Below are 18,659 nucleotides of genomic sequence, written 5' to 3' on the forward strand. Positions count from 1 at the left end.
ACCCTAAGTCTCTCCTCTCATGGGGCTTTTGCAAGTAATTGTCCCTTGGTCTAGCACATTTCTCTTCCCCTAACCTCTTGCAATGGTTCTCCAACCCGCCTTTTGGTTGAATGATCTACGCGGCCCTGGAACCTTCCCCAGCTTGCAGAGCATGCTGGCCTCTGTGCCTCCTTATGTGGCATCAGGACAGGCTTCTTCCAGCTTGGTGGTACATTTGCTGCCTGTGCCAAGCCTGCCAGAGCCCACCCCCACTAGACCACCCACTGCATGAAGGTGGGGCTGTGGGTTTGCTCACTGCACATGCCCCGTGCCTGAAGCATGCTGACTCCTGTAATTGGCTCACAGTGTGCTGCGAGGGAGAAAGACAGGGACCACACATGCAGTGAGCCGAGTGTCACCGCTGCTATCTGTATCTGCCTTTTCCTTCCTCGAGACTCTGGATGGTGAAAAAAGCTACTGATCCTGTCTCCAAGAAGCACTGGGACCTGAAATGTCACCTGTGACATGCTAGCAGGGCCCAAGGATGCTGAAGGAAACGGCCCTGTCAAAGGCCACCGAGATGAGCCCACCAAGAGAGCAGCAGAGAGGGAAAGACAAACGGTCAGACGACAGTGCACATCCTTCCCAGGAGAACAGCTGCTCGGTGCACATACTCCTGGAATAAACTGGGATCTGCTCATTTTTAAAAGCCACACAGAGCCTAATTATCCACAAATGTGCAGGCCTGTTTTAGCAATACGGGTGAGTGCTAAGCCGTGCTCAGAGCCCCTCCACCAGTTTCGCCAGCTCCCGGAATTTCCAGCAGAATAGCTCCAATTACCCTCAGGTCACCATGAGGCTGGTGGTTTAACCTTTCAAATTTTCTTTTTCTTCTCTTGTTTTGCTTTTCTTTGTCACTGTGGACAGAGCTAAGAAGGGGTGACTGGGACAAATGCCACTGGCTGCACCTTTGGTTCAGGCGCAGTGTTGAACAAGGACAAAGTGTTTGCAGTGCTGAGGGTAGGACCTGGGGCAGCATAAACCTTAGATAAAGGAAGCCAGAATATGCAGGGAAGACTTAAGAAGGCATTAGAAACAACCAAATCAGATCCACACCACTTGGACTAATTATCTAAGGGGCCAGATACATCACATTAGCTGCCAAGGTTGACAAAAGGGACACGGGCTCCTCCCATTCACCAGAGAGCCTGCCAGACCAGGCCACTGAAGCATAGGGCAGCATGCTTAGATGGCCCTGTGATGTGTCAGCAAACTTTCCCAAATGCTCCCCTTCACACCAAGGAGAAAAAACAGACTTTTCCCCAAACATCAACTTGGGCCAGTGAGAGGACTCCAAGAAAGTGGGCCAGTGCAGAGTGCAAAAGACCCTGCATGCATGCACTCCTTCTGGAGGCGGCGCTGACCTCAGAACCCATGGGGCTTGCGATTAACAGAGCCAGTCTCAACCTGGAGCCCCAGCTGCCCTGTGACTCATCCTCTGACCTTGGTGTGCTGGTTCTCCTGAGAAAGTGAAAGCCAGGACCTTGAAGAAGGGGTCCCCTGTGCACCCACTTTGCTGCAGGATATGCAAGTGGAGTTGAGAATTCCTTGAGGGAGGCTAGATTCTCCTTGGCAGCCGTGAGTGATCCCGGTGACTCATGGAGACTGGAGCATCTGGAAGTTTAGGGTGTGCAGAGGACCACAGCTTTCCTGGGTCACACACCAAGGTGCATAGGAGACTCTCCAGGCCTGCGGTGGAAGCTCTTCCCTGGAGACAGAACAGGCTGAAAATGACTCATGAGGCCTGGGTTATTCCTGGGTTCCAGGCACTGTCCTCAGTAAACAATCTGGCCTTCTCTAAGTAACCTCTACTCTAAGTGACACTCATTGTGCAAGTGTGGAAGCCAAGACTCAGAGACTGCCCACAATGGGTTGATAGGAAAACAGACATCTGACCCCAGAGGCTATGTTCCTGCCTGTGGCCTTCAGGCCGTGGCCAGTTGACTTCTAACATCAAGGTGCTCCCCATCAGAGATAACAGGAGACCCCCCCCAGGATGGACCTGACTATGGGAGCCCACAGAACATCTTTCTGAGTGCCTGCAGGGAAGCCTGATGGGGGCCTGCGGCCCTGGTCGGTCTTACCAGCATTTCCCTGGGACCATCAAAGTACCCTGGTATAAAGTACCATCAAAGGCATGTACTGGACAGTTTGCCCTTGGGCTAAGCTGGCCCATGTGTCAACTCCAAAAGAATCTGCTGAAGCAAATGCTACAGTTGACCCTGAAAGGTCCTGCGTGTTTATTTCCATCCGTCCTGAGACAGACACTGCTGGAATGAACCACAGGCCTGACATACATGATACATGCATGGAGAACAGCCACATCTGAGCCCTCATAGATCACCCAACCTATCAGCTAACGGACACCGCAGGACCGGAAGTTACTGAAGGCCATTGGGGTCCTAGAGTACTCCTGCAGGTCTGTGTAAGGGCCAAGCCAAGACCAAAGAGGGTAGACAAGAGTGTACGGCTGCATCACATACATAGCCTGTCGTTTGCCTATGAACACGCCAACCAGACAGAGAAATGCTAGGCTGTGTGGCCTTCTTCATAGCACCCACCCCACTCACTACACACACTACAGTGCGGAAACATCAGCTGACAGAGAAGTGACCATCAAAGGACCACGGAGCAGTGTGATAACTGACAACCATGTCTGCTTTGTGCTGGTGCCTGGATCACCTGCATTTTCCAGGAAATGCCTTAGGGAATCTTTCTATATTTCAATTATCTGCCACAATGGCAGTAGTAATGTTTTAGGCCCATCTTTTATTTCCATTAAAATATATTTGATTTAAAAATTATCCAGTGCTCCTTGCGTTTCCATAGGGATTGATCTAGGACCACAATCCAGCGATACTTAAGTCCTTAACATCAATTGGTGTTGGTCTGCCTAGAACCCATCTGTCTTCCTGGATATGTTAAGTCCTCTCTAGAGGACATATGATGCCAAATATAACCGGAATATAAGATGTTAATTGTTGCTATACCACGTTGCTGATAGAACAGTGTCAATTTTCAAAGTTTGTGAAGGGGTTTGGAAGATGGCTCAGCAGATGAGGACACATGTCTGACCCCGAGTTGGATCTCCGTGTTCCCCAAGAAAGAAGAAGAGAGTCAACACCAAGCTTTCCTCTGATCGTCCACATAAACAAGCCGTCTGAGCACAGCCATACACCTGAAGTCCCAGTGCAGGGGAAGAGGGTGGACCCCTACAGCTCACCAGACAAATAGTCCATAAGCACAGGGTTCCGCGAGCTGGGGACATAGCTATCTGTGAGTGCTTACAGACATGTACAAAATCTGGGTTTCTCTAAAGAGAACTCCTATCCCTGTCTACACAGAGTGTGTAAGAGAACAGTAAAGGCTGTGGGAGGTGCAGGCACATCCCTCAGAAGAGGAGCAGAGACAGTCCCGGGGATGTGAGCACATGCCAGGACCTTTGCACAGAAGTCTCAAGAGAAGGTCAGCAGCTAGCAGCTCACGTAATCTGAAAAACACATTAATCCCAGAATCAGCTTCATCTATGCCAAGGTTCCCCTCCAAATAGAAGTAAGTGTCTGTCTTAGGGATGGGTGGAAATTATGACCTCTCCCCTGACTTTAATTAAATCCTCAGGGTGATTCTTATGTGCATGTGGATACAAATGTCCAAGAAAGGACACAAAGGAAAAGGAATGATGATGATGATGATGATGATGATGATGATAATAATAATAATAATAATAATAATAAGTAACAGCAATGCAGTTCATTAGTAAAATGTTTAGACAACTTTGAAAAGAGTTTTATTCAAAACAGTTGCACAATAAAGCAACACTTTATCAAGTGGTGCAGACACAGCTCCTACCCTCTCCTCATTTCTTGGGAAAGTCATTATATATTATACATCTGCCAACCAACCACTGTTAAAAGCTAATTGATGCGACCATCAGGTAGGGTGGGTTGCCAAGCAACATATGCAAATGATGTGTGTTAACAAAGAAGAACTTGAGTCACAGCCATCAGAGGTGGGACCTTCAACATCTCTGCATGAGGCCGACTGATTCTCGGTCATCAGTTGTCTTGACTTTTGTTCACTTTGGTCATGAGTCTTAGGGTTTCTTGCAGTCAGATTTTTCTTTGGGCCGTTGGCTCACAAATAATGACACAGAAAATTCTTATTAATTGTGAAAGCTTGGCCCTAACTTAGGATTAACTCATAACTTAAGTTAATCCATATTTTTATTAATCTCCATTCTACCATGTGGCCTTAACCTCTTTCCCACTCTGTTTATCCACTTATTCCGTGTCTCCATGGTGTCTTTCCCAAGCCTAGACTCATCTCCTACTTCCTCTCTCTGCCTGGAAGTCCCACCTATACTCCCTGCCTAGCAATGGACCATTCAGCTCTTTATTAAACTAATCACAGCAACATATCTTCACACAGTATACATATATCTCACAACATTTCCTCCTTTTTGTCTAAGTTTTCAATTTCTATTGCTGTAACAAAATGCCAGGACCTGAAAGGCAAGTTGGGGAGGAAAGGGATTTATTCAGTGTATACTTCTACATCACAGACCATCACTAAAGAAGTCAGGAAAAGAACTCAAGCAGGACAAGGACCTGGAGGCAGGAGCCGATACAGAGGGCATGGAGGGTGCTGCCTACTGGCTTGCTCCCCATGGGTAGCTCAGCCTGCTTTTTTATAAAACTGGGACCACTAGCCCAGTGTGGCCCCACACACAATGGGCTAGGCCCTCCCTCATCAGTGGGCAGCAGGGATCATGGGGCTGGAATCATAGCTGAGTAGTTGAATCCCCTTACTCAGTACCACCCTCACTTCTTTTGTACTGCCCCCCCTTTTTTTGCAGTACTGGAAAACAAACCTAGGACCTCATGGCCACACTACCACTGAACCACACCCTCAGCCCTGTACTTGCTCCTGCTAGGGGCATCACTGTACTATTCTACTATCAAACTCAAAACAAAACAAAACAAAACAAAAACTACACTTCCCAATATCCCTTGCAGCCAGGAGTGGTCATTCGATGCCCTTCTGGCCAAGCAGGTGTACAGGGATGATGTCACTGGAAGGCCTCCAAGAAATCCAAGTCACACCCAACATCTGGCACCCTCTGCCTTCCACTGATCCCTTCATCTGCCTAGAAAGCTCGCTGGACTCTGCAGTAGGAGCTCTGTAAGACTGCTGCAGAGCCATTCTCCTGCCTCAGGGCAGCCCCTGATCTCATCAATTTAAGCTACCATGTCAAAACAAGTCAATCTTAAAAATAGCATCTTCCATAGAAATCTGGACTACCAAGAAAGTTTCTGAAGCAGACTGACTACTGGGTCACTACTCTGCAGAAGTGATCACCTCTACAACAGGCTACTTCCCGGGCTCTGAAACCCTGTAGACACTACAGCTGGGTCAAGAAATAAAATGGGTTGGAGGGTATGGGATGGAAAAACTTTTCAAAGTCAAGAATAATGGATCTCACATACTTAGTTAAAAGGAAGCTGCCTTCGTTCTCGTGGTATTTCCATCTATTCTGTACCAGGGCAGAAGCAGCCCAGGACATCCCAGCCTGCACACCCATCTGCTCCAGTGCTGAAGGTTTCAGTTTGCGCTGTGACACCCTCCCTGCATCTCCAGAGCAGTCTCTTTCCCTAGAAGTCATGGCACACTTGCAAAAAATATAAACAAGCTCGTCACAAAAAAACTAACCTGTGAAGACACATCTAAACCTCACTTGCCAAGAACCCATAGCTGTTAAGACAGAGGATAAAGTGCGGACTCAAGGAAGGTCCTGGCCGGGATACAGAAGAAAGCTACTGCAGTGTCCACGGCGAGCAGCGGTTTAGAGCAGTGACCCAGCAAGGGCAGATAGGCAATGGCAATTGGATCCAATGGCTGGGAGTCAGTTGTCCACACGTCACGCGGCTTTGACATATGGAGGACCAGAATCCTCCTCCATCCTCCTGTCATCATTGATTTGGTCCTTGACCCTGAGGGACATTGATCCTAAAGCCCTGACAGAACCAGGTACCAGGCGACTGGAATGGACCACACACTGTCCACCCCAGGTTCCATACCAACCTCCTACTGGTTCTCAGTCTCCCTAAACTTGTTAATGAGAGATGGAATTGTTCCAGGAGCCTATGGGATGCGGGGCAGCCTAACAACTATGTCCCCAAATGTCCTTACTGGGGACTAGCAGATTTCACCAATCCTATGACCCTTACACCTTTTCTTCAGTAGTCAGGGTCGAGCCTGGGATCTTATTCATACTTGACAAGTATTCTACCACTGAGCTGTTTCTCCAGCCCTCCTTCAATTTTTATTTATTTTGGAAAGGGGGTAGTTTTGAGACAGGGTTTTTCTGTAGCTTTGGAGACTGTTCTGAAACTTGCCCTATAGACCAAGCTAGACTACAACTCACACAGATCCGCCTGCCTCTGCCTCCCAAATGCTGGAATTAAAGGCATCCACCACCACAGCTGGGCTTGATTTTTAATTTTAAGACAAGTTCTAGGCTGACTTTGAACTTGGTAGCCCACCTACCAACTTCATTTTGAAAGAAACTAACCTTAAAAAAGAAAAGGGGCTTGCCCAAGGTAACACACGTACACAGCAAGGCAGCATGTGGAAGAGCCCATCTACCCCCAGTGGATTGCTTTGGATTTCATTGTTCTCTTTGCTGAAGAGATCCAGAATGGCCTAGCATGTTACCTGTCAAACGTTGGAAAGCTAGTTAAACTGAAATAAATTAATCCCATGTAAATAATGTAAATTTTTTTGTGCTTGGGAATTGCCCCTTAAGGATGACATAATCAGACCAAGGGAAGCCGAGAATCTCTCCAGTAAGACAGCTGAAGACCACCGAAACATACTGGTATATCTGGCGGTCAACCCTGAGGACCCTAAAGAGAAAATACATACGCCCTTCCTTCAGGTAGCCTCCAGACCAGAATATCACTGCTCAGGAAAGCTGTGTGCAGACTAGAATATTCTTATCTGCAGCCTCCAACGTGTAGAGCACAGGACCTACCACAGGGCCACCAAGCACTTGGAAAGTGACTGAAGCAAGTGTGGAGGCGCCATTGTCATTTTAACCTAGTTTCATTTGCAAGTAAGATGCCACCTGTCGCTGGTGGCTATGGTGACAGTCAGATCACAAGATGTCCATCAAATGGATAGCAATCAAATGGGGTGGTGCAGAGGAACTCGGGAGCTGTGAGATGGAGAAGCAAACGGACAGAAAGGGAGAATGCTCTCCCACATTGGCATGGAATAAACTAGCATTAACCAACCCTGGCCTGCAGCCTCAGGACTCCTCATGGTCACTCGCTTCTGTGTGAGAGACAGGGGACCGGGATTTGAGAAGTGTCCAAACACGTGCCGTGTGGACGCACAGCGTACTTCCATAATCAACAGAAAACACTGTGAGTTTTTAAACTCTGTTTTTTTGTACAGCATGTAGTTTTTATTTTTAATAACCCTAAAGAAAATGACAAGGTAATTACTGCGTAGTTCTACTGCTAATTAAAACATGTAGACACTCTGCAAGGGGCCAGAGGGAGATCCCCAGAACTCAAGACTCCAGAGGAAGAGAACACTCGAGGAATGCACATAGAAAGAGCCAGGATCAAGGCAGGCTGTGCTGCTCTATGGCCCTCACCACCCCAGACAGAGGACCCACTGAGGGTCAGAGATAAAGGAGCACCCAGAACCAATCAGCATGTCAGAAGGCTTGCCCTTCTGACCCTCTGTGGAGAGAGAGAGAGAGAGAGGCAGACAGAGAGAGAGAAGTCAAGGTTGAGGCTGTCTCGGGGGTAGGAAGGGAGGCTCAGATCAGAGCAGGAAGATATGGAACAAGTGAGGGGTTCCATGAAGCCAGGGGCAGCTCCAGAAGGCCAGGGACAGCTGGACACGGACTTTGGGAGAAGAAAGTATCAAGACCTGCTGTCACAGCTGTGGCTTCTATTGAGCTATGGAGGAACGGGCTAAGGAGGACGGAGGCACACTAGCCCAGAGTCTGGGGGCAAGTCTATACACTAGGGTGCAGCTCTGGATAAGAGAGGCCTCTAAAGTATCCCCTCTTCTCTGAGCCACAGGCAAAGGTGATCTGTCCCTGAAGAAAGACATGTGACTGCAATATCCTCCTACCTCATTCCCACCTGGCCCATCCCCAACCATATCAGGTACTAAAGGATAAAGGCCAGGGTAACTTAGTACCCTATAATGCACAGGTGACCCTGCCACACAGAGAGGACCCTGACCACCAACGACAAGGCACTGAGCTGAGAAGACGGGGCAGAGGCCCTGTCTACTTATACAATGGCCCCTGCAAAGCAAAGCCTATATGGAAGTCCATCTGAGGCCACACGGAAACACTTTGAAAAGCACCATGGGTGGCTGCTGGCTGGCCTGTGGTCCTGGCATCTGGAGCCCAGGGAGATGAGCTGGGAGAGGAAGAAGGAGAGGTGGAGAACAGTACAAAGAGACCCAAACACACCAGGAGGAGGAAAGACCGCAGATGAGAGAAGACCAGAGAAGGGAATGCCGAGACAGGAGGAGGCAGGAGGGGAGGAGCACAAGGAGGGAAAGCCAGATCCCTGGGGACCCAGAGCCTTGGGAGGAGGGACGCTCATGGGAGCACTCCCTGGCTGTTGCAGATTTCACTCTGGAAGAAAACCTAACTCCACTTTGGGTGCAGAGCACAACTTACAAAGAGAACCCTGTAGGGAGCAGATGCAGCTCCACGATTGGAACTAAGACAGCGACACACAAACAGGACTGGCTTAGGGGAAACAACGTTAGCCCTGCAGCCCAGTCTGTGCCATAGATGGTGATGCTGAGAACTCGATACACAGGGAAGACACGCACTAATGTGCTCAGCGCAATCAAGGAACCAAGAGTTATCACAAGACCCCATTTGTCATCCTTCGTGCTAAGAAAGATGCATTCATGGCCTGGGGTGTTGGCAAGGTTTTAGGCCTTGAGTACCGCACAGCTTGTGCAAGAAGCCCCACAAGGAGTGTGAATCAGTATATTGACCAAGAGGTGCAATGTCGTCAGGATAACAAATGTGGCCCGCACATCCCAGGAGCTGGCATCTATCCATCAGACGAGCCAGTGTATGCTCTCATCACTATGTTGCTCATGGTGGGTAAACACTGGACACAGCACAGCTCCTTACAGTTAAACCAGAAAACGCCTTCCTTAGGATATCACTGCACGGCCGCTCGGAGGGGAGGCTGCTGTGAAATGCTGTCCTCTGGGGACAACGGCTGTCATCTCTAGCACATCTGCTGGGACAGTCTGCAAAAGACCCCTGAGATCAGGCTTGGTGACTGTACAGGCTCTCTCATAGGAGGAGGTGTAGGAGAGCTACTAAACCCCCCACCTGAGACCCCAGGCCCTCCTTCCTTTACTTCCCTGCTAATCATACGCAATTCTGTTCTAGACTCATGTGACATGGGGGTCTTGGGCAGTGATAGGGCATACAAGCACATGGAAGGCTGGGCAAGGAGCTCCACCCAGGCTAGAGTGGACAGTTGTCATCCAGGCTGGGGTGAGACTCCCTGGTAGCTGTTTTCTAGTCATCCACATTCCTGTAAGTAGCCACTCACCCATGTTCTGTAAGGGAGCCCAATAACCTCATTGGCTGTATCACATTAGATTTTGATAGAATTGCATGCAGATTTGCTATTGGTCCTCTGAAAGTGGAGAAAGACTTGACATGCATTTATGTCTCCCCAGGGCATGAGTCCTCTCAACAGAGATAGACACAGCCGTGTGACAAGCTCCCCACAGCCAAGGTCATTAGAGCCATACGCCGAAGACTCCCCAACATGGCACACCCCAGTGGCTGTTCTCCATTCATAAGGGCCTGTAACAGAGAGGGAAGATCGGAGCAGGGTTCCACAGGACAGCATTCATGGAGGGAAGAGGCACCAGGACACCCTTGGGCCTACCTTTCAAAGAATGTATTTTTTTAAGTTTTGACTAAGAGAACATTGTTGAATTTAAAAATGCCTGGGGTGGGGGTGAGATAAAAGCAATCTAGCACTGTTCTATGAAACAGAGAATTCAGACGGTCAGAGGCAACTCCTCTATATACTTGAATCTGGTCATTGTGCAGGGAGTGTCAGGGCTCAGCATCAGGAGTCCCCAGGGAGAGCGGCTGGGACACAGAGGAAGAGACCCCCAATGGAAGGCCAGATCAAAAGCTATGGCAAGAACTCCCTAGAACAGCAAAGTCTCTGGAAACTCCGAGTCACGTGTAGTGTGGGAGATCACACCGGGGTGAAGGGGTGCCAGGCCTATCCAGACACTTAAGAATTCTAAAAGGCAGGCCTCAGACAATCAGGCAGTACATCACAGTTTAGCAAGTCATGCCAACAGGAGTACGTGAGTACCTTCCACACTCTCCACCCTTCCTGTTTCAGGTCTGTGGGTCTCTTCCAAACTGAAGATTCTGACTCTTCTTGGCCAGAACTCCTCTGTTGAACACAATCCACGGACGCTCAGTGGCACACCATTCATGGGATTCATACACATTTTAGGTTCCCACTTCCCGTGACTGCTCACATGGTTCCACTCTGACCATTCTAACCAGACAACAACTCCAGCCACGTCTTTCTGTGACTTAAGTTCACCACGGGCATCAGAACCCTCCTCCTCCCCTCTCCCTCCTGCATGGGCAGCAGCCACCCACCAAACCTTCCACTGCCACCCACAGACACATCAGCTAACGGACAGCCAAAAAGCTAAGTCCTCCATAACTGCCATTTCAAGTTTGCCTCTTTTCACTGCCAGGGAGACAAAAGGAGCCAGGAGGATTATCTGGTAAGGGACCACTCATCTCCATAGCAGGAAGTGTCTGTATCTCAGAGAGGTGGGAAAGCCAGCCCTCTTTGGTGTTTTCTCTCAGGTGACTAAGGGAAGGTTTCATGGGTGACTTAAGGGTCGTCTTGCTGCCCTAGAAACTCCATGGGAACTAACTTGCCCTCCTAGTAGTGGCAGAGTCAGAGTCCCTCTCCTCGCACACTGATGTGACCTGGTGTGACTACTGACATTGTGTCAAAGTCCTAACAAAGACATCTTAGAAGACTTAGGTGGGTTATGGTTTTAAACTTTCCATATAAGGTCCAAGTATCCACAGAGCTACTTTCAAAGGTGGATTTTTCTGGGTAGTTCATACAGGTCTTGTGGAATCCTTCCCCACAAAGTCAGCCTTCCTTGGCCCCTGGGATTATCTCAACTTTAATGCCATCACTTAACAATCATTTAACAGCATTAAGTCCCCATTCAGGGGTTCTTGCATTAGAGAGAAGTCTACAAAGGAAGGCAAGACGTTATCAAATGGCATCTGTGAGGGGCTGTGCTTCGTGAAGACACAGACTTGAGCCCCCCAGCCCCTTCGCTTGACACCGTGCACCAGCTTTGATTTTTGATTTTTTTTTTTTTTTTAAGATCCATTTCAGAAGCTCTGACTTCTCCCTGAGAAGTGAAAATTGCCTTCTGGTGGAGAAAGGTTTTAATGATCACTTTGCTTCCTGCGTCTCCATGGTGACAGGGAGCACACAGCCCACCCCCTCCTGCTTCATTAGGCCTTTCCTGGTCCCAGGAAAGTCATCAATCAAGCCGCATAGACGCCTCTGTGACCTGTTTATCACCTAAACAATCCACGCTGCCTTGGGTGTGGAGGAGTGGACAAGCCCACAGAGTAGAAAGAAACCCAGCACTGCCGGGTGCACACACCCTTCATTTCCCCACAGCAGCTCTGTCCAGCACACCTGTCCCGGGAGGCGGGCGTGCCCAGGTGTGCCAGGCCTGGCTGAAGTCCTAGTGTCCAGTGACAAGCCCTGGGCGCGGTGGCCGCAGCAGTGCAGCGCTACCCTGACCCTTGGGGTGCAGAACACAGAAACACAGGGCCTGAATGGAGGGCAGAGTAAGCACCAACCCTGGGCGGAGGTGGCCCGTGGACCTTCCCTTGGGCAGTCAACTGCACCCCAGGGCAACAAACCCCTGTTGGGGATGCGATGCCCAGCAGCCGGCGAACAGGGCATACTGCAGAGCACCCAGCTCTACCCGGCAAAGCGGTTCCTCTCTGGACAAAGGGCTCCGAAGCGCCCCAGCCCCCCCCCCCTCCCGTGGCGGGGACAGGAGCCACGGACCCTGGTGGCGCTTGAATCGGCCGTTCTCTGTGAAGGCGGGGGGAGCTCTGGCGCGTAGGGAAGCGGTCCCCATGCCACCTGCCTCGTGTCTCCCCCACCCCGCCTGGCCGCCCCCGCCCGGCCCGTTACCTGGGTTCTCCCCGGCGTCCGTGGAGGTGGCTGAAGAGTCGCTGAGGAAGCTGGGGTCACTCTGCGAGCGGCCCCGCGACACAAGGCAGCCGCTGCCGTCCTCGGATGCGGCCATGGGCAAGGCGGCGCGGGGGCAAGTTGGAGGGAGGCACAGAATCAGAGCATCCTAGGCAGCCAAGGTCACCGGCAAGGGGGCTGGAGGGGGCGTCTTTTTTTTAAAGGAAAAGCAAAAGGGACCAGGAAAGGGAAGGAACGGAGGAGGATGCCTGGGCTGGCTTCAGGGTGGGGAGACAAAAGCCGTGCAGGCTGCAGCCAGGCGCATCCCGGCGTGCGCGGCCTCGCTTTGTTATTTATTCGTATTTATTCCCATTCTTCAGTTTATATTCCAGGGGAAAAAAGTTGAACCAGGAAATAAAAACTTTTTCTTATCGGTGTTTATAGCGTGCTTGGGCCTGGGGGAGATGTCCAGGAATGTCTGGGGGTGCTCCCTCCCCCCACCCCACCCCCCACCCCCCCGGAAAAAAAAGGGGAAAAAGGAGAATCTTTGCTCTTGCAATTGCTTTAATCTGAAAGCTGTTCTTGGAGCATCTGTTGGAAAACATTAGGATTCTCCCATCATGCCACGCGAGGATCATGACGTCACAGAGCTGGGAGTGAAAATGAGTGGTGATGGGGAGGGGTCTCAAATACCTGGACTGCACAAGGCCAGGGGGATGTAGGGGCTGGATCTTGGGTTATGATCCGCCCACCCCATACCTGGTGCCCTAGGACAGAAAGCATCCCAACGCCCTCCTTCTCCCCATCCCCGCCCCCGCCCCCAGGAGAGGAGGAGCCCTGAGGCGAGGGCGGTGCCTCTCTTGAAGGCACTCTCCAGGCCGATCCGGGCAACTCTAGGTAGCTGGTTCACTGACCCTTTTCTAGGGGATAGTCTCCCCGCTCTCACCTATCCCCTATGGAAAGGCGAGTGTGGCCAGGGCCGATGGGGCACTGCTCTTCCACTCTGCCCGTTCCTGGGGTCCTCAGCCCATGAAGAGGGTATAGGCGCCTTCCAGGGAGTTTCCCTTAGCACCTTTAAGGAAACCGAGGGGACCAGGGGCAAGAGGGAACACCACAGAGATTCCCTCGCCCCTTGCTGAAAGTGCTAATGAACCATTCTCACTTTTCTAAGAGGTGCTCGGAGAAGAGCAGCAACTCCCCTCCTCGGGAGTAGGAGAGGCTAGGAGAGGAAAGTCCAGCAAGGGGTTGGAGTGGAGCAGGCACCATGCTGTCACCTAGCTGCCCAGGGGACAGCCAAAGAGAAAAGGTTTAGACTTCACGCCTGGGACAGGTGATGGCTCAAGTTCATAAAAAAAAAAAAGATTAAAAATTCAGAGCAGCTTATGACCCCCACCCCTCCTGGTCACTGGGCACACACCAGGCAGGAGAGCCTTGAGCCTTCAGAGTAGCTCATTCGCAGACCTCAGACTCTGACCAGTCAAGCACTGGGAGGATGCGGCCTCCTGGGTGCTGTGAAGTCCCCCATCCAAGAAATTCCCAGCCTCAGAAGCCATGTGTGAAAGTCTCACTTCCCTCCTCTGTAAGCTCCCTGGACAACATGGCAAAAATAGAAAGTCCCTACCCCGTCCACTCCATGACCTAGCTGTGGACCATGCTTCACGGTGGTCCAGTGCACAAGCAACCCAGATACCCATCACATGACAAACGTCACAAGGTGGCTCCTACCCATAATCCCCACACTCCAGAGGCCCAGAGGCCCAGAGTCTGGGCCCACCCTAGGCTATAAAGCAAAACCCTGCTTCTAAACAAAACAGTGAAATGCTAAGAGCCACTATGTGACGGGTCTTGAGAAACATGCGTGTGAGAGAAGCCAGCTGTGAAAATCTTCCAATGGGGTCTCCTCTGCCTCCATTGTGAAGATGCATTCTTAGCATTAGAGTAAAGCTTGGGGTTACCTAGGACAGGGTAGGGGCAGCACAGGAGGGTACAGCCAAATGGGTGCAGGGTTTCAGGTAATGCTAGATGCTCGGGATGCCCTAAAGTTTGCCTGTGGGGACATGCTGTGAGGTCAAAGTTTCAATTACGGTGCCTAAGAGATTCATGAAACAAAAAAGCCCCCTGCAGCAGAACAGGTAGTTCCTGAAATCCTGGAGGCTGTTGTACCCTGGATGTGTTTGGTCCCAGGTGGGTGGGAGGTATGTGGCAGGAAATGCGTCAGAATGTGCGCTTGCCCCTGACTGGCCTCGATGGGTAACACGGTGGCCTTGTGGGTCTCCCTTTTTAAGATTCTGCAAAATGTGACTTGCCACCAGATTATGGGAACCCAAGAATGGTCCTCGCCAGTATTTAATTAAAGTTTGCTTCAAATTTGGCTCAAAATTTGTGGAACTGATTTTCCTCTTGTGAGTCTCAGGTTTAACGTTTACTGACTCTGTACACCCACTAAAAATCCACAGGACTCTATATGCTACATGGGCAAGCTTTATAATATGCCAATTATTTTTAGTAATCTTTTTTCTTTGGAGATATGCCTGGACGTATCAGGCTGAGCTTGGATCTGAAGCAAGTCTGGGTATCCCCCTCTCACCTGTGGAAGTTCTTACCTGGCAGTCTACCTGGCCCCACTCAGAATCAAATGGATGCCCATTAAGGGAGGACCAGCGGGATCCTGGGTTAGAAAATAACAAAGCTGTCTTCCCAACTCGAGGAAGCCCTGGGGACTAATGCTGCTGCCCTGGGGGGCTGGAAAGACAGACAGGTTCAGCATGGTCATCTGATACCTTCGGGAATCAGATGCTGAGCAAGGACGGACACACACACACACACACACACACACACGGAAAAGGAAAAGCTTGCATGAGCTCCCTCCCACACTGTCCAAGCCCCTGCATTCTTACAGAGTGCAGATTTGTAGGTGCGCCCACCCATCCATCAAAGACTTCCTGAGCATCCATCTTGTGCCCAAACTCGTGATTTCCCAGAAAAGCAGAGTAAGCAAACAAGCCCTGGCCTTGGTTTGCTCACACACTCCCTGGGTAACTCACAAGCAGACTGTGAGATCAGGAGGCCTCCCTGGAGGAGAGGTGGGCCTAGTGACCTCAGGGAGCAGAGGCCTGAGAAAGCTAACCAAACAAGTCCTGGAAAGGTATCCCCAGGCATAGTGAAGATCCAGGGCAAAGGTTTTGCAAGGGGATAGCACAGAGCTCTCCCGTCCCTGTAGAGAGACGGGGCCACCTAGTGTTCTGTGTCCTCTTTGCAGGGTCCAGCTCCATCATCCTGTGTCTCCCTTAGAGTTTGCATTTTGTTCTAAGAATGGGCAAAGCCACTGGTGGCAGAGCTGTGTCTCCGAGAGACCCTTTGGCTGCGGCTGGGGAGGCAATGGTTGGGTGGAAAAGGAGCATGGAGGTAGATTAGGAAGCTGTCAAATTGCAGACAGGAGGTAGCCAAGGCTGGGGCAGACTGGAAGAATCAGGGCAGTGGGCAGGCTAGCTACAGATAAATGGTATAAGAGGAACAGAGAAGCCAGATTCGGTGCTCTGATGATGAACTATACTGATGGGGGACCCATCGGGTCTAAACATGACAGTGGGTGGGCAGGAGGAGCAGAGAAGGGTAAAGCAGGGTGGCACAGGGGTGCCTGCTCCCTCGGGCTGGGCAGTAGGAAGGGCACAAACCACAGAAAGATAGACCTGCCCTGCTGTGCCATTCACAGGGCTGGTGACAGATCTCGGGGCCTGTGTGCCCACATCTGCAGAGTGAACAGTCGTATGCCCTTCTCTGCTGACCCTCAGAGCCTCTCCAGGTCCGGTGGTGCGTGCTGGCCCAGTGCTGGTAATGGCTCACACAACTCACGTAAGAATGCTCTAAGCTGACAGCTTCAGGCCTGTTCTCACTGGTGGCCCGTACAGTCAGGCTGTGAGCTATAGGAAGTGGACAGCTGAAGTGTCCAAGCCATGGATAAGTGACATCCTGGGTGAATGTGTGCTGTTGACATGCGTAGAGCCATGGCAAAGCCTTCGCCCTGGGTTGAGGCTCGGGAGCACGCACGCCTTCCTCCGATCCAAGTGTAGATGTTGACAGTGTAAGCAGATGTTCCCCATAGCTTTCTCCTCCCCAACCCTCCACATTTGCAGCCTGAAGGCTGCTCCCTTACAGGGCCTGCTCCTCCCAAGGTTAGCTAAACCTCCTTCCAGCTGCATAGCACAAATCCTGCCTCCTTCTCACAGGCCAGCCACCTGTGTGGTGACCACACAGAAGAACTAAGTATCTTGGCATCCTAAAAAGATGATGGTCCAGTCACCCCCTCAGGTGGGGAAGTCATGACAGCTACACAGGGACTCTCTGTGAAGTTCATTTGCCTACCAGTGCCTGGCATCAGTTCAGCATCCAGGGAATAACGCTGTTAGCCAGACAAGAGAAGGAAGACATACGCGGGTGTCAGGTCACATGCGCGCATGCACACACACACACACACACACACACACACACACACACACACACACACACACACAGGACACCAACATCTCAAACCATGTCTTTGGCTGAATTTTAGGGATCAGCTAAGGAGGTGCAAAGGACAAAATGCCCAGAACTTAGGAACTTCAGCCATGAGTCAACCACCTCTTTAGATGTCAGTTGGGCAAGCAAGCAGCCAGCTCTGCCCTCTGCTGGCCGCTAAGAGAAGCTGCACCAGTCAAGGCTTTGAAGACTGCCCATAAGACAGACTACCAAAGGCAGTGTTCAAAACAAGACTCTCAGGCTAAGGAAATGGCTCAGGGGGCTCAATCTCAGAGACAAGGAGTTCCAGTCCCCAGTTCCCTACATGTTGGCCTATCTATAATCCAAGCACACAGGAAGAAGAGATGGGATTCCCTGAGCAAGCTGGCTAGATAGTCAAGTCAGTGAGCTCTGGGTTCAATGAGAGACCCTGCCTCAAGACAGAAGGTGGAAATGAGCCATTCCACCACAAAAAACACCAGATGCCAACTGCAGGCCTCCAACACACAGGCTCGCCCTCATAATACGTGCACCCACACACATGACAACCGACAAACAATATATGCCCATACATCTCCTCAAGCCGAGAGACGGTGAGTGGTTTTGTGGTTTAGAACACCAGCGGCTCCTAGACAGGACAGGATTTGATTCTCAGCACCCACATGGCAGCTCACAACTATCTGTAACTCCAGTTCCAGTGGGTAAGATGCCCTCTTCTGACTTCATGGGCTACACATGTGTGATACTTTTCTTTTTTGAACTTATTCATTTTTATTCTATTTGCATTGGTGTTTTGCTGCATGTATGTCTAAGTGAGGATGTCAGAGCTTGGAGACAGTTGTGAGCTGCCATGTAGGTGCTAGGACTTGAACTCAGGTCCTCTGGAAGAGCAGTTAGTGCTCTTAACCACCGAGCCATCTCTCCAGCCCCAGTGTATTTCCATGAATACAGGTAAGCCACTCATAGAGAGAACATAAAATAAATAAACATGTTTTTAAAATCCCCCAGGCCATTAGAGCAAGCACACATCTATAATCCCAGCACTCAAGAAGTTGAGGTAGAAGGATTGTGAGTTCCTAGTGAGCCTGCATCTGCACCTGCACTACATAGTGAGTTTATGCCAGACTGGGCTACAGAGGGAGATCCTGTCTCAAAAAAGAAAGAACAAAAGGAAAGAAAGAAGGAAGAAGGAAGAAAGGAAGGAAGGAAGGGAGGAAGGAAGGAAGGAAGGAAGGCAGAAGGAAGAAGGAGGGGGGAAAGGAAGGCAGAAAGAGGGTGAGAGAAGGAAAGTCAGGGGGATGGGTGGAAGAAAAAGCCCAGCCAAGCCCTCCCTTCCCTGATCATCAAGTCCCCCCTGAATGGTGCTGGCAGCCTGAGCGTAAGACACGCCACAGGCTTCACACGGCTTCCTGGAGATGGCCCCTTTAGGATCCTGCTTACTATCAGACTTTCTAATAGATCCTGTGAGGCAGAGTTAAAGATCTGAGCACAAGACAGGGCTCTGACATCCTTCATCTGTGTGACCATCAGCTCTGACCCTGGTATGAGGATGAGGAAGGGATGTCTCACCTCACTAGCTGTGTGCCCTTGACGTGACTCATCGATACCCTCATGTGCATCCAGTGTGGTCCACACCTGCCTTTTGATGCGTGCTTTACTGTCCCTGGCCTGTATTGGTCCCTGGGACAGAGGCATCATTGACAACAGTAATAAAAAACAGAGGATCCCTAGGTCAGCAGGATCAGGGAGGAGAGCCCAGCAACACAGACGGAAAGTACCCCATTCACCAGTCCTGTATTTGTGTTATGGACCACAAGATCATTCTCTTCG

At 50.6% G+C, this 18,659-nt stretch overlaps 1 protein-coding gene across 3 annotated transcripts in view; it reads right to left on the reverse strand.

Moving 5' to 3' along the window:
- Phactr3 (phosphatase and actin regulator 3) overlaps positions 1 to 18,659 on the reverse strand; it is a 212,352-nt gene that overhangs the window by 172,060 nt on the left and 21,633 nt on the right. The window contains exon 1 of one of the 3 annotated variants that reach the window (XM_087910918.1): positions 12,336 to 12,830. The exons of the other annotated variants lie outside the window; for them this stretch is intronic. Coding sequence (XP_087767044.1) covers positions 12,336 to 12,450 — 115 coding nt within the window. The 5' untranslated portion in view covers positions 12,451 to 12,830. Of the gene's footprint in view, positions 1 to 12,335; positions 12,831 to 18,659 lie in introns of those variants that run through there. 3 annotated transcript variants of the gene reach the window in all.

This window comes from Myodes glareolus, chromosome 10, assembly GCF_982192425.1.
Source record: "Myodes glareolus chromosome 10, mMyoGla1.1, whole genome shotgun sequence".
NCBI lineage: Eukaryota > Metazoa > Chordata > Mammalia > Rodentia > Cricetidae > Myodes > Myodes glareolus.